Source organism: Lygodium microphyllum, chromosome 8, assembly GCF_053477565.2.
Source record: "Lygodium microphyllum isolate KBCC chromosome 8, Lygodium_microphyllum_v1.1.10, whole genome shotgun sequence".
Lineage (NCBI taxonomy): Eukaryota > Viridiplantae > Streptophyta > Polypodiopsida > Schizaeales > Lygodiaceae > Lygodium > Lygodium microphyllum.
The window spans coordinates 114,290,514-114,303,212 of record NC_141142.1 but is presented as its reverse complement, the minus strand read 5'-3'; the positions used below and the strand labels follow the sequence as shown (position 1 = coordinate 114,303,212).

General features: G+C 41.2%; 1 protein-coding gene across 3 annotated transcripts in view; it reads right to left on the bottom strand.

Moving 5' to 3' along the window:
• The window catches only part of LOC148032757 (PITH domain protein (DUF1000)), a 157,913-nt gene extending 157,415 nt beyond the window's left edge, over positions 1 to 498 (bottom strand). Inside the window, exon 1 of one of the 3 annotated variants that reach the window (XM_087684168.1) lies at positions 194 to 498. In XM_087684168.1, the coding sequence (XP_087540294.1) occupies positions 194 to 277 (84 nt within the window). In that variant the 5' untranslated portion in view covers positions 278 to 498. The remainder of the gene's footprint in view (positions 1 to 193) is intronic. The other 2 variants (XM_087684169.1, XM_087684167.1) reach the window with 2 other exon arrangements.
• Positions 499 to 12,699: the final 12,201 nt, after the last annotated feature.

Genomic DNA, 12,699 nt, shown 5'->3' with positions numbered 1-12,699 from the left:
AAATACTCATGTTCATGTCTGAAAATGGATCGATGAAGAATGCTGAGCTTGATATACACATCAAATTGCTATAAACAAGCTTGCAGTTTTCCATTCAAGCAAGCTACGGCAAAAGCGAATGCGACGTGAAGAAGCCGGGAGACCTCAACAAACATAAGCTCAAAATCACGGACAGAAGAGAGGAATGGCTTACTCTTGGAAGATCAATGTGCTTGTGAAGCGACCATTCTGCGGAGCAATCGTGCTCGCCACAGTCGTGGTTGTGAGTACACGCCATGGAAAGAATGCTGCTCTTTCAGATCAACGCAGATCTCTCTTTCCTTTTCTTCTCCTCCGCCTCCTCTTGCCTTGTCTCTCTCTTTCTCTGTTCCTCTCCTTCTCGTCCTTCTTCTTGTTCTTCCTTTGTCTCTCTCGCTCACACCTAGAACATTCAGTGTGCTCCTGCCACCCCAAACCTTTGGGTTCCTTATACGCTATCCGACGTGTACAATTACACGTGTCAGTCCCAGGCTCCTTGATTCTCCAAAAGGACAGTTTGAGCACTACTAGGCCTAGTTTCAAGCCCTTTGCACCGCGTTTTAGGCATGTTACAATTAGACCCACCCCTTCTCCAGCTTGCACGGTGCACCCCATTTGGCTTTGAGGGTTTGCACAACTATGAATTAGGGCTTGCCCCATCTAGGTACGACATCATGAAAACGGAGTGCTCTTCATGCCTTAAGCCATGCTTTGTGCAACATGGGCACATGAGTTAAAAAATAGTTGCAAAAATGAGTTTGAGGCTCTTATTTCATACAAATTGGTTGTCCTTGAGTAAAAGTTAAAATATAATATTGAGCTAACCAAACAATTTTCACAAATAGAATGTGTGGCAAGAATTCTATCATATATGTTCTACTCATAGTCATTCTCTTAAGCCCATGCCCTTCTCCGTAGAAACCCAAATCATCACTTGTTAAAAACTCTTAATTATATGCATGGCTAGGTGAGATCACATGAAATTTTGCATATATTGTGGTTTAATAGCCTTAAGCCTTCATACGACACTTCAATGCTATCAATATTTCATTCCTAATTTCATGTCCATTTGTACAAGTTGGACCTTGGCCTTTCCCAAAAATCCTTTCTTTCTAACTTTCCAAATTTATTGCACTATTATAGCCCTCGAGACATTCCAGCATCTCATAGTTTGATCATCTATAAACCCCGTGTCTCCAAAGAGTGCTAGCTAGGTATCAAGGTGTTATATAAAGCCAGCTTTCTTCAACCATAATTGGGCTTGCCTCCAAACCTTTCTTGCTTCCAAAAAATCCCAAAGTCTCCCTCTTGTGGAACAAGCATAAAGGGGGAGCATTTGTGTAGATTGCAAAAAAGTATTTATGGCCTTAAGTAGGCACTTAGAGAATGGTATCACAAGTTTTGTGCCTTTATGCATTCACAAGGATATTCTCACAGTGATAGGGATCCACGTTTATATACAAAGAAGGCTCGTGATGGTAGCCTTTTGATTTTAATCCTCTATGTGGATGATATGCTAATTGCTGGGAGTGCTCATGATGAGCTGGATTCCTTGAAAGGTTAGCTCAAGATGAGCTCTGAGATGAAGGACATGGGATAGGCCTCACATACTCTTGGGATGCGCATTACGTGCGATCACTCTAAGGGGCTCCTCTACTTGTCACACAATGAATACATCTAGAAGGTCCTTGAGTAGTTTCATCTTTGGGATGTTAAGCCTATTGGTTGTCTTTTGCATTCTCATGTGAAGTTTAGTTAGGCTAATTGTCTACAGCCTGATAAGTAGAAGGCCGAGATGGCCAAGATCCCTTATGCATCTACAGTGGGTAGTTGGATGTATGCCATGAAGCCACTCGTCCTAACATAGCGTTTGCAATGGGAGTTATGGCATGTTATATGGCTACACTTGACAAAAGGCATTCGGATGTCATCATGGGTATCATAAAGTACCTAAAGGGCATAGCAACTATGTGTATCTATTATGGTGGCCATGATACAGGAGTCGTGGGATACATTGACTCTGATTATGACATGCAAACAGCAGTAGGGAGTCCATCTCTGACTATGTCTTCACCTTTGCTAGAGGTGCTATTTCTTGGATGTCCAGGGTATAGAAATACATGGTCCTATCTACTATAGAGGCAGGGTATGTTGTAACCACTAAGGCTTGCAAGGAGACTCTATGGTTAGGCCGTCTAGTGTGGTAGACCTTAATATTGTTGATGTGGTCTCTACATTGCATTCTGATTCTATGAGTGCTATTCAATTGGCCAAGAATCCAGTATTCTATGTGAAGACAAAGCACATTGAGGTGCCTCACCACTTTGTATGAGAGGTCATTGAGGACAAGTCCATTGAGCTTGTCAAGATCTCAATTGACCAAAATCTTGCAGATCTACTCACTAAAAGTCTCTCAGCAGAGTGCTTTGCTTTCCTTAGGAATTTAATGGACATTGGATGGGATGACGTATTTCATCATCCTATTATACTTATATACATTTGTACTTTGTCACTTTTTTTCATGTTCTCTCCTCACTAGGGGAACATTCCCCATTAAACAGAAGGTTGCTGGGGATAAAGGCACTTGTGCCTAGCCGCCCATATATTAGTTACACTAATAGTACCCACATGCCCACACACCTATACATTGCAAGTAGCAGGTGCCTATCATTATCACTCTATTTTTAATTCTTTCAGTGACATTTGAATAAAGGAAAGGCCAATCGCATATTGTGACTGTTGCAGTTCCCACATCTTGTGTGTCTCTCTCATGCTCTTGGTCCTTCCACCATAGCTCTTGCTTATGCTCAATGCTTCCACTTCAAGGCTCACTCCCTTCAATATATTGCATGAACTCTCTCTTAGACATGGAGAGTCCAAACCTTTCTACAATCAAATTTGGAGCCATGCACTTCCCCTGATGTCTCCCAACAATCCACCTAGTAAATGACTCATACATGGTGCAAGCATTATCAATGTAAATAATACACAATGCGGGCTTTTGTCCCCAACAATCTCCCACTTAAAGATGAATATGTCCCTAGTGAGGAGAGAACAAGAAAATAGATAACAAAGTACAAATGTACATAAGTACAATATGATGAAGAAAGATGTCATCTCATACAATGCCTATCAACTTCCTAAGGGAGACAAAATGCTTTGCTAAGAGACTTTTAATGAGCAAATCTACAGGATTTTGATTAGTTGAGATCTTGGCATGCTCAATGGGCTTGTCCTCAACGATCTCTTGAATAAATTGGTAACACACCTCAATGTGCTTCATCTTGCATGGAAGACCAGATTCTTGGCCAATTGAATAGCACTCATAGAATCAAAATGCAAGGTAGGGACCTCATCAACAATGCTAAGGTTTGCTACTAAACAGCCTAATTAGAGAGCCTCCTTGCGAGCCTTAGTGACTACAACATACTCTACCTCTATAGTAGATAGAGCCATGCATTTCTACACCCTAGATATCCAAGAAATAGCACCTCCAAAAAAGGTGAAGATGTAGCCAAAGATGGTTGGACTTCCTATTATTTGCATGTCGTGCATAATCAGAGTCAATGTATCCCACAACTCCTATATCCTAGCCACCATAACAAATGCACATAGCTATTGTGCCCTTCAGGTACCTCATGATACCCTTGACAATATCCTGATGCCATTTTTCACTTGTACCTATATAGCATGCCACAACTCCCACTACAAATGCGATGTCAGGATAAGTGGCTATCATGGCATACATCAAACACTAGAGATGCATAAAGGATATTAGCTATCTTGACCTTTTGTTCATCCAAACTGTGGTCAATCAGCCTGACTAACTTTCACATGAGAAGGTAAATGATAGCCAATAAGCTTAACATGTTGTGCATGAAATTACTCAAGAACCTTCTGGATGTACTCCTTTTGTGACAAGTAAAGGAGCCCCTTAGAGCGATCACACGTAATGTGTATCCCAAGAATATGTGAGGTCTATCCCTTGTCCTTCATCTCAAAGTTATTCTTGAGCAGACCTTTCAAGGCATCTGGCTCATTATAAGCACTCATAGCAATGAACATATAATCCAAGTAGAGTATCAAAATCATAATGCTGCCATCACAAGCCTTCTTCATGTACAAACATAGATCCATATTACTATGGAAATATCATTGTGAATACATAAAAGCATCAAACTTATGGTACCATTTCCTATGTGCTTGCTTAAGGCCATAAAGGCTCTTTCTCAATCTGCACACTAGGTGGTCCCTTAGGTTCTGCAAAAGTCCTTAGACTGCTCCATGTAAATCTCATCATGCAAGTTCCCATGAAGAAAAGCCATTTTGATATCTATCTGATAAAGATCCAAGTTAAGCTAAGCAACCAAAGCCAGTACCAAGTGTAGGGTAGTCATCTTCACAATAGGAGAAAAAACTTCATCAAAGTCCAAGCCATGCTCTTGCTTGAAATGCAATCAATCTGGCCTTATATGCCAACTTGGGGCATCCATGGATACTTTTCAACTTGTACATCCACTTGCATGGCAAAGCACACTTTTGACTAGGCAAAGGAACCAAATTCCACATGATTTTTTTACAGTGAGTCATACTTTGATTGCATGGCTGTACTCTTCTAAGAGTGACTATTACCTTTCCATATGGCCTCATCATAAGTAAGAGACTCACCTATATCTATCACCATAACATAATACATAGAGGGCTCAAACTACGTAGATTGTTGTCTACCTCTAGTAGACTGCCTCAAAATAGGTCATGGGGCTTGTATATCCTACGGAGCATCAGGAACTTGGGCCACTAGAGAATCAACCAATGCTGCAGGCTGTCTAGCTAGCTATATAATAGCAAGAGGATCCTTTTGAAATATCACCTTGCATACCTCAACGACATGCTCAGGCTGCTTATGCATTTTCTCCTTATGGAAAACAACATCATGGCTATAGATAACCTTCTAAGCCTATTGATCCCATAGGTGATAGCCTATCTCACATGCAGATGCTGTAGCAGGGGCCTTACAGAGGCTGTAGTACAAGGCTACATGAGGAGTTTTACAAGCTTATGATAAAGACATTTGGGCTAGACATTACAAGGCTAAAAAAGTTAGTAAAAATTTGGATCAAGGACCAGCAGGCCCTTGTAGTTTTTAGCATTACTTTTGACATAGATCTTCAATTCATTGTAGATCTTCTTATCAGAGTAGTTCAACTTGATCTTTTTGATCATGTACTTGCTCGGATACCATGTTGAAACATGCTTGCTCGGATACCATGTTGAAACATGCAGATCTAGAGCATGGCAATGTAGCTATGGTGGATGGAAGAAGAAGAAGAATGAACTCACGATGACAGAGACATTAGACTTGACTGTTACACAAGTGAATTAGGTTCCAAGATTAAAGCTTGGACTCATAAACACAATCTTGTGTATTGGACTGACAAGTACAAGACTGACACTAACTGATAAATAAAATCATCATCATGTATTCATTCCATATGAAAAGTGGTAGTCAAGTACAATGCTTTATAGTTGTTGGATGGCTATAGTTTTCCCTCTCTGTGCATATGGGATTCAGTCTACCTGCATGTCCTAAGCCCAGAACTGCCTTATACAAAGAGGCTACAATAGGTGTGATTGCAAATATTTCAACAATGGGGATTGATTTATCAAATGTATGGCAGTAGTAACTGCCTCAGTCCAAAAATGTTGTAGCAAGCTTACTGGCTAAGCATAATGCGGACGCATTCCTGAATTGTCCTATTTGTTGGGGGTAAAGACGCCTCCGCCTAGACGCCCATGTCTACATTGACAGTACTCGCACCTACACACTGCAAGTGGCGAGCGCCCATCACTGTCACTTCACTCTTTATTCTTTCACTGACATTTGAATAAAGGGAAGGTCGGTCACGCATTGTGACTGTTGGAGTTCCCACATTTGGAGTCTCTATCTTTCTTGCTCTTGCTCCATCCGCCATAGCTCTCACCTCTCTGCTCTCTTGCTCAATCCTTCTCCCCTTTCAACTAGTATTAGATCTTGGCTCTTCGAGGTCTTGAACGCGGTAGAGCACTCCTTCAGCATTCATTCGAATACCTACACTCTTGTCTTTGCTCTTGGTAGCCATAGCCACACCTTTCGAGCTTCTAGTCAGTCTCATCCTTCTTGGACAACCTTAGGGCATTCATTTACAGGTATTGAAGTTCTCATTCCACTCTTTATTTTAGTCCACAAGGCTTGAAGAATAGGGTAGCCATGGCTCAACCCATGAAGGTTTGGAGCTGAGCTCTCTCTCTCTCTTCTATGCCTATTAAGGCCTCTTGGGAAGCTTCTTTGGGAGCCATAGAAACTCCCTAACTATCAAGTAGTGCCCATATCCCTCATGTACATAAAAAATGTGATTTCAATAGGTTGCACCATTTTCTCAGCTTGCTGTCAAAAACACGATCTTCATCTCCAACACCTCTTCAGGCCATTGGCACTACACAAAGGTCTCGTTTGAGGCATAGGAGTATGCTTCAACCATGGCATTGAAGGCTTGAGCTTGGCATTGACATTTGGTCTGATACACTTTAGTCCAAGACTATCATAATAGTCCATAGGCAGCCCCAAATAGTGCTACATTAGCATTTCATGTTTATGCTTGCTTGGTACTAGCTATTGATGCCATTTGGTACCCGAATCATGCCCGGATGTTATGAAAAGCTATGCATATGATGTACTATTGATTTGGGGTTGATTTTGGCCCTATTTATTCTCAGTTTGATAGTGAATTTACCACTATAATAGAGCAGGGTTGAAGCTATTTAACTCAGGTTATGTTATGCCTATTGGTCTCAGGTGCTTCTCAAATGCTTGTCATGACTATTTGGATGCAAATGGAGGTTGTTGGCAAATGTCTTGGATGGTTTCGAAATGTATTTTAAGCCTCGTTTGAGCTCCTTATTGGTTGGCACTTACTTGACATTGGTCTACACTGGCATGCTTTGTGACAGATGTTATACGTATGGTCTATGCATGATCCGTTTTGGTAATGCTTTGAAGCATATGCCAATGATGCATTCTACCTACATTGTTTGAGCTTCTTTGTCACTTGGAGCTTCAGTTGGGCTTGCACTTGGATACTTTGAAACCTCTTTTGGATGTTTCTTGGCTTGTCAGAGATTGACTTGGGTTCGTACATGATGTACTTGGATGCTATCATATGCTTGAATGCTTACATGCTCTTGGTGCTCTCATGATGTACCATCTTGACTATGAGATGTCTTATGCATTTACATGTTATTTCTGAGCTTGGTTGCTTATTTTTCATCAACTTTTGTGCCAATGGGAGATTTATGCTTATGGTTTTGGATTTACCCAAAGCTTGTGGGCTATGCATTTGAGCTATTACTTGAGATTTGAGACTGGGACCTCTTACATGTCCTTGACTATGATATTTGCTTGGTAGATGCTTCCATGTCTACTCTTGAATTGCTTATGAGCTGATTTGATCATCTTCATTGAGCATACATCAACCTTTGTCAAGTCTTGACCAATGGTGTATACATCTTGCTTATTACTCAGGGGATGTATCAATCGTACTGATGGTCTCTCTTGACACATTTGGGTGTTTGGCTCATGTTCATTGGCTAGCATAGTGGATATGTTATGCCCGCTTGATGCAGGATTGGACTTGGTAGTCATTGTTGTCATTGGATCTCTATTAGCTCACTGTTGTTATTTATTACAACAAAATGTTGTATGCGAGCTGTGATGTATTTACTGAGCTTAATCATGTCCTTTTGATGTACTTTTGGTACTATTTGGTGGACAGTTAGTCATTCTAGCAGTTTCTCTTATTTTCACCTTGTTTTGGCAATGGTTGTGGCATGTTTACTACCAATTACAATAGACTGTTTTTTGCATAGTCTGCCTTTGTTTGACTCATTATGGCTAGTCATCTCAAAGATACATCTTTATTTAACATTGCCAAGTTGGATGGCACCAACTATGGCTACGAAAAATCTCAAATATGGCAGGTTTTGGTACAGAAATTGCAGACTAAGCCACTAAGAAACAAAGATATTAAACCCAAGAATATGGATGATGATGACTGGACTGATTTAGACGCCCTATGCAAGTCCACTATCATTTTATCACTCTCTAAAGAGGTCCATAATAATGTTGTTGAAGATGAAGATTGGAGTGTATGGAATCTATGGGAAAAGATTCAAGAACTTTATGCAAACCAGAGCCATGCTTCATATATGTATTGGCTTAAATAGTTGATGGATTTGTGCATGAAGGAGGGAACCCCATTGTCTGCTCACTTTAGTTAGTTTCATTCTATGATGAAGAATCTGCTTCAACAGGGTATTGAGTTTCAGGATAATCTGTATCCTTTGTTTCTGCTTGGCACTTGACTCTTGGGATGTATCTTGCATTGTGATTTGTACTAACAAACTTGATGGGTTGAAATTGCAAGATGTAGAGAGTGCTCTTTTGATTGAAGAAATTAACAGGAAAAACAATGATGCTTCCCACAGTTCACATGCTTTATTCATTAGAGGTGGTAGAAGTGGCAAGAAAGATAATGATCGTCATGGGAAGGACTCTCAAAAGTCATGTCTAAGTCATATGGACGCAGCAAGTCCCATGGACGTAAGTCTAATCTTACATGCCATTATTGTGGGAAAGCAGGACACACATGGCCATAGTGCCATAAGATGTGTGATGACAAGCGCAAAGAATAGGGGAAAGAAAAAGTGTAGGACAAATCCAATGATCGTAGCATTATACCTGCAAAGTCGAGCTTAAAGATTGAATAGATATATATCATGCAGCCCTAAGGAGTCCGATGGTGACTACATCTTAGCAGCCTCTTCATGTGATGCCTCTCAGTTGACCGAGGCTCAGTTTATTCATACACAGTGTTGGCTCTTGGATTCGGGTGTGTCTTTTCATGTGACCCCCTATAGTGAGTGGTTTTATACCTATCCCAATGTCTCTGGTACTATGCACTTCGGTCTCTTGCTATTGTTGGCATTAGTGATGTCACTCTACAGTTTCCCTCTGGTAGCACTCTTATTCTGCATAATGTATATCGTGTGCGCACACTGACTAAAAGCCTTATGCCTGCTAAGCAGCTTAATGATGCAGGTTATCAAATATGCATTGGTAATTTTGTATCGAAGATAACTCATGGTAGGCTTGTTCTTGTAAGAGGTGCCAAGTCTGGCAACCTCTACCCCTTGGTTGTATCTGGTACTAGTAACCATGTTTTCTCAATGGGTTCTATCCCACATGTATCTCTCTGGTATGCTCGTCGTCTCAGGCATATGTCACTTAAGGGAATGAAAATGCTTGGTGCTTTACATTATCTTCTGTCTTTTGACTACTCACATTTTGAGTCGTGTGATCATTGTTTATATGGCAGGTAGACTAGGAATTTTGAATAAGAAGTCTAGTATGTCACACATGGGTGAGCCATTAGCTCTTGTGCATTTTGATGTTTGTGGACCCATGCCCTGTGAGTCATTAGGGGATGCAAAGTACTTTGTCACATTTATTGACGCGTTGGCTTGCTTTAGCACAGAATCAGTCTGGGCATAGACTGAAATGCCTAAGGACCGATAATGGGGGTGACTACATCTTGCATGTCTTTAAGCAATTTTGTGATGAGCGGGGTATGCGTCAATTGATTGCCCCTTACACCCCTCCCCAGAATGGTATGACTAAGTGTATCAATAGGACTATCTAGGAGAGGGTCCACAGTATGCTTAGCCAAGCAGGCTTACCACAACATTTTTGGGTTGAGGCAGTCTCTACTACTATGCATCTTATTAACAGGTCACCTTGTGGTGGAATTGACTTCCAGGTAGTAGATGAGGTATGGATAGAAAACCTCCCTCATATGCTCATTTGCATGTCTTTGGATATGAGGCCTTTTGCCATGTGCCCAAGGATAAATGCAATAAGCTAGATCCTAAAAGTGTGAAATGCATTTTCCTTGGCTATGGAGATGCAGATGAGATGGGATACCATCTTTGGGATCTGCAGGCACGGAAAGTGACCTGTAGCCATGATGTTGTGTTCCATGAGGAAAAAATGCATATGCAACCTAAGAAAGTTGTTGAGATACGTAGGGTTATCTTCCAAGAGGAGCCCCCTACTCCCACATAGCTAGCTAGACAGCCTGCACCAGCTGATCCTCATGGCTAGGATGTTAGACAGGATGTTACACATGATGTTGGACAAGAAACACAACCTGGAGTGAGGTGTTCTACTAGAGATGAGGCTATGCGCAGGGGTGACAACCACTCTTGGGAGAGGGCTATGCAGTTTGAGATAGACTCATTACATGAGAATCATACTTAGGATTCAGTTTCCTTGCCTAGTGGCAAGAAGGCTCTACCATGCAAGTGGGTGTACAAGTTGAAAAGTACCCATGGACACCCCAAGCCATCATACAAGGGCAGATTGGTAGCAAAGGGTTTTAAGCAGGAACATGGTGTTGACTTTGATGAGGTCTTCTCTCCTGTGGTTAAGATGACCACCCTATGCTTAGTCTTGGCTTTGTATGTACAACTTGACTTGGACTTGTATGAATTGGATGTGAAGACAACTTTCTTACATGGGGACTTGCACAATGAGATTTACATGGAGGAGCCTAAGGGCTTTGCAGAGCCTGGTAGGGAACACCTAGTGTGCAAATTGAGGAAAAGTCTTTATGGCTTGAATCAGGCACCTAGGGAATGGTATCATAAGTTCTATGTATTTATGCAGTCATAGGGCTACTACCATAGTGCTATGGATTCGTGCTTGTACACAAAGAAAGCATGTGACGGATCTTCATTGATTTTGGTACTCTATGTGGATGACATGCTTTTGGCAAGGAAAGCTCATGATAACCTAGATGCTCTTAAGGCTCAGCTCAAGAAGAGCTTTGAGATGAAAGATCTTGGAGGATATGCCTCTCATATTCTTGGTATGCACATTATGTGTGATAGGCATCAATGACTACTCTATCTATCACAGAGAGAGTGCATTCATAAAGTCCTTGAGCACTTCTGTATGTAGGATGTAAAGCCTATTGGCTATCCATTGTCTTCTCATAAGAAGGTATCACAGGCCAATTGTCCATAGACAGTGTCCACAGACAGATGAGCAAAGGGATGAGATGGCCAAGATTCCCTATGCATCCACAGTGGGCAAGTCTTATGTATGCCATGATAGCCACCTGTCCAGATATTGCATTTGCAGTTGGTGTTGTGGCACATTATATGGGTACACCTAGTAAGAGGCATTGGGATGCCGTGAAGGGTATCATGAGGTACCTGAAGGGCATTGCTAATATGTGCATATGTTATGGAAGCCAAGATACGTGGGATACACTGACTCTAACTATGCATGACATGCTGATAGTAGAAAGTCCACCTCTAGCTATATGTTCACTTTTGCCGGAGGTGCTATTTCATGGATGTCCAGGGTGTAGAAATACACGACCCTTACTACTACAGAGGTCGAGTATGTTGTAGCCACTAAAACTTGCAAGGAGACCATTTGGTTTGGTCATTTGGTTGCTGACCTTGGTATTGTAGATGCTATCCCTACACTACATTCAAATTTTATGAGTGCTATCCAATTAGCCAAGAATTTGGTCTTCCATGCGAAGATAAAACACATTGAGGTGACGTGTCACTTCATTCGTGGGGTCATTGAGGACAAGCTTGTTGACCTTGTCAAGTTCTCAACTAACCATAATCCTGCAAACTTGCTCATGAAAAGCCTCTCTAGATAGCACTTTGCCTTCCTTAGGAAATTGATGTGCGGTGGATGAGATGATATATTTCCTCATCCTCTTGTATCTATGTACATGTTGTATTGTCTTTTTTACTTTTTTCTTCTCACTCCTCACTGAGTCAAATTCACTTTTAAATGGGAGGTTATTGGGATAAAGGCACCTTCACCTAGCCACACGTGTATTACTACATTGACAATACCCGCACTTGCATACTACAGGCGACGGGCATCGATCACTGTCACTTCATTCTTTATTCTTTCAATGACATTTGAATAAAGGGAAGGCCGGTCACACATTGTGATTGTTGGAGTTCCCACATTTGGAGTCTCTACCTTTCTTTCTCTTACTCCATCCACCATAGCTCCCACCTCCATGCTCTCTTGCTCAATCCTTCTCGCCTTTCACTATTCATGTACTCAACCATACCATTATAGGGTGGGGTGTATGGAGTGGTCAATTAATTCTTAATACCCCTCTCATCACGAAACTACTCAAAGGCTTTAGAGACATATTCACCCCCATTATCGAACCTTAGGCATTTTAGTCTATACCCAGATTGATTCTCAACCAAAGCAAGCCATGACTAAAAAGTAGCCAAGACTTTTGATTTTTTCTTAATAGGATATGTCCAAACCTTATGTATATAGCTATCAATGAAGGTAACGAAATACTTCACACCACCTAACGACTTGCAGGGCATAGGACCACATACATTCAAATGAATAGAGCCAAAGGCTTACCCATGCATATCATATTAGACTTTTTATGCATATTACGTGTTTGCTTGCCATATAAACAATGATCATGAGACTCAAAACACTTATAGTCAAGGGGTAGAAGATACTATAAACGGGTATGCATTTTCATTTCTTTCAAAAGGACATGTACCTAAGGTGATGATGCC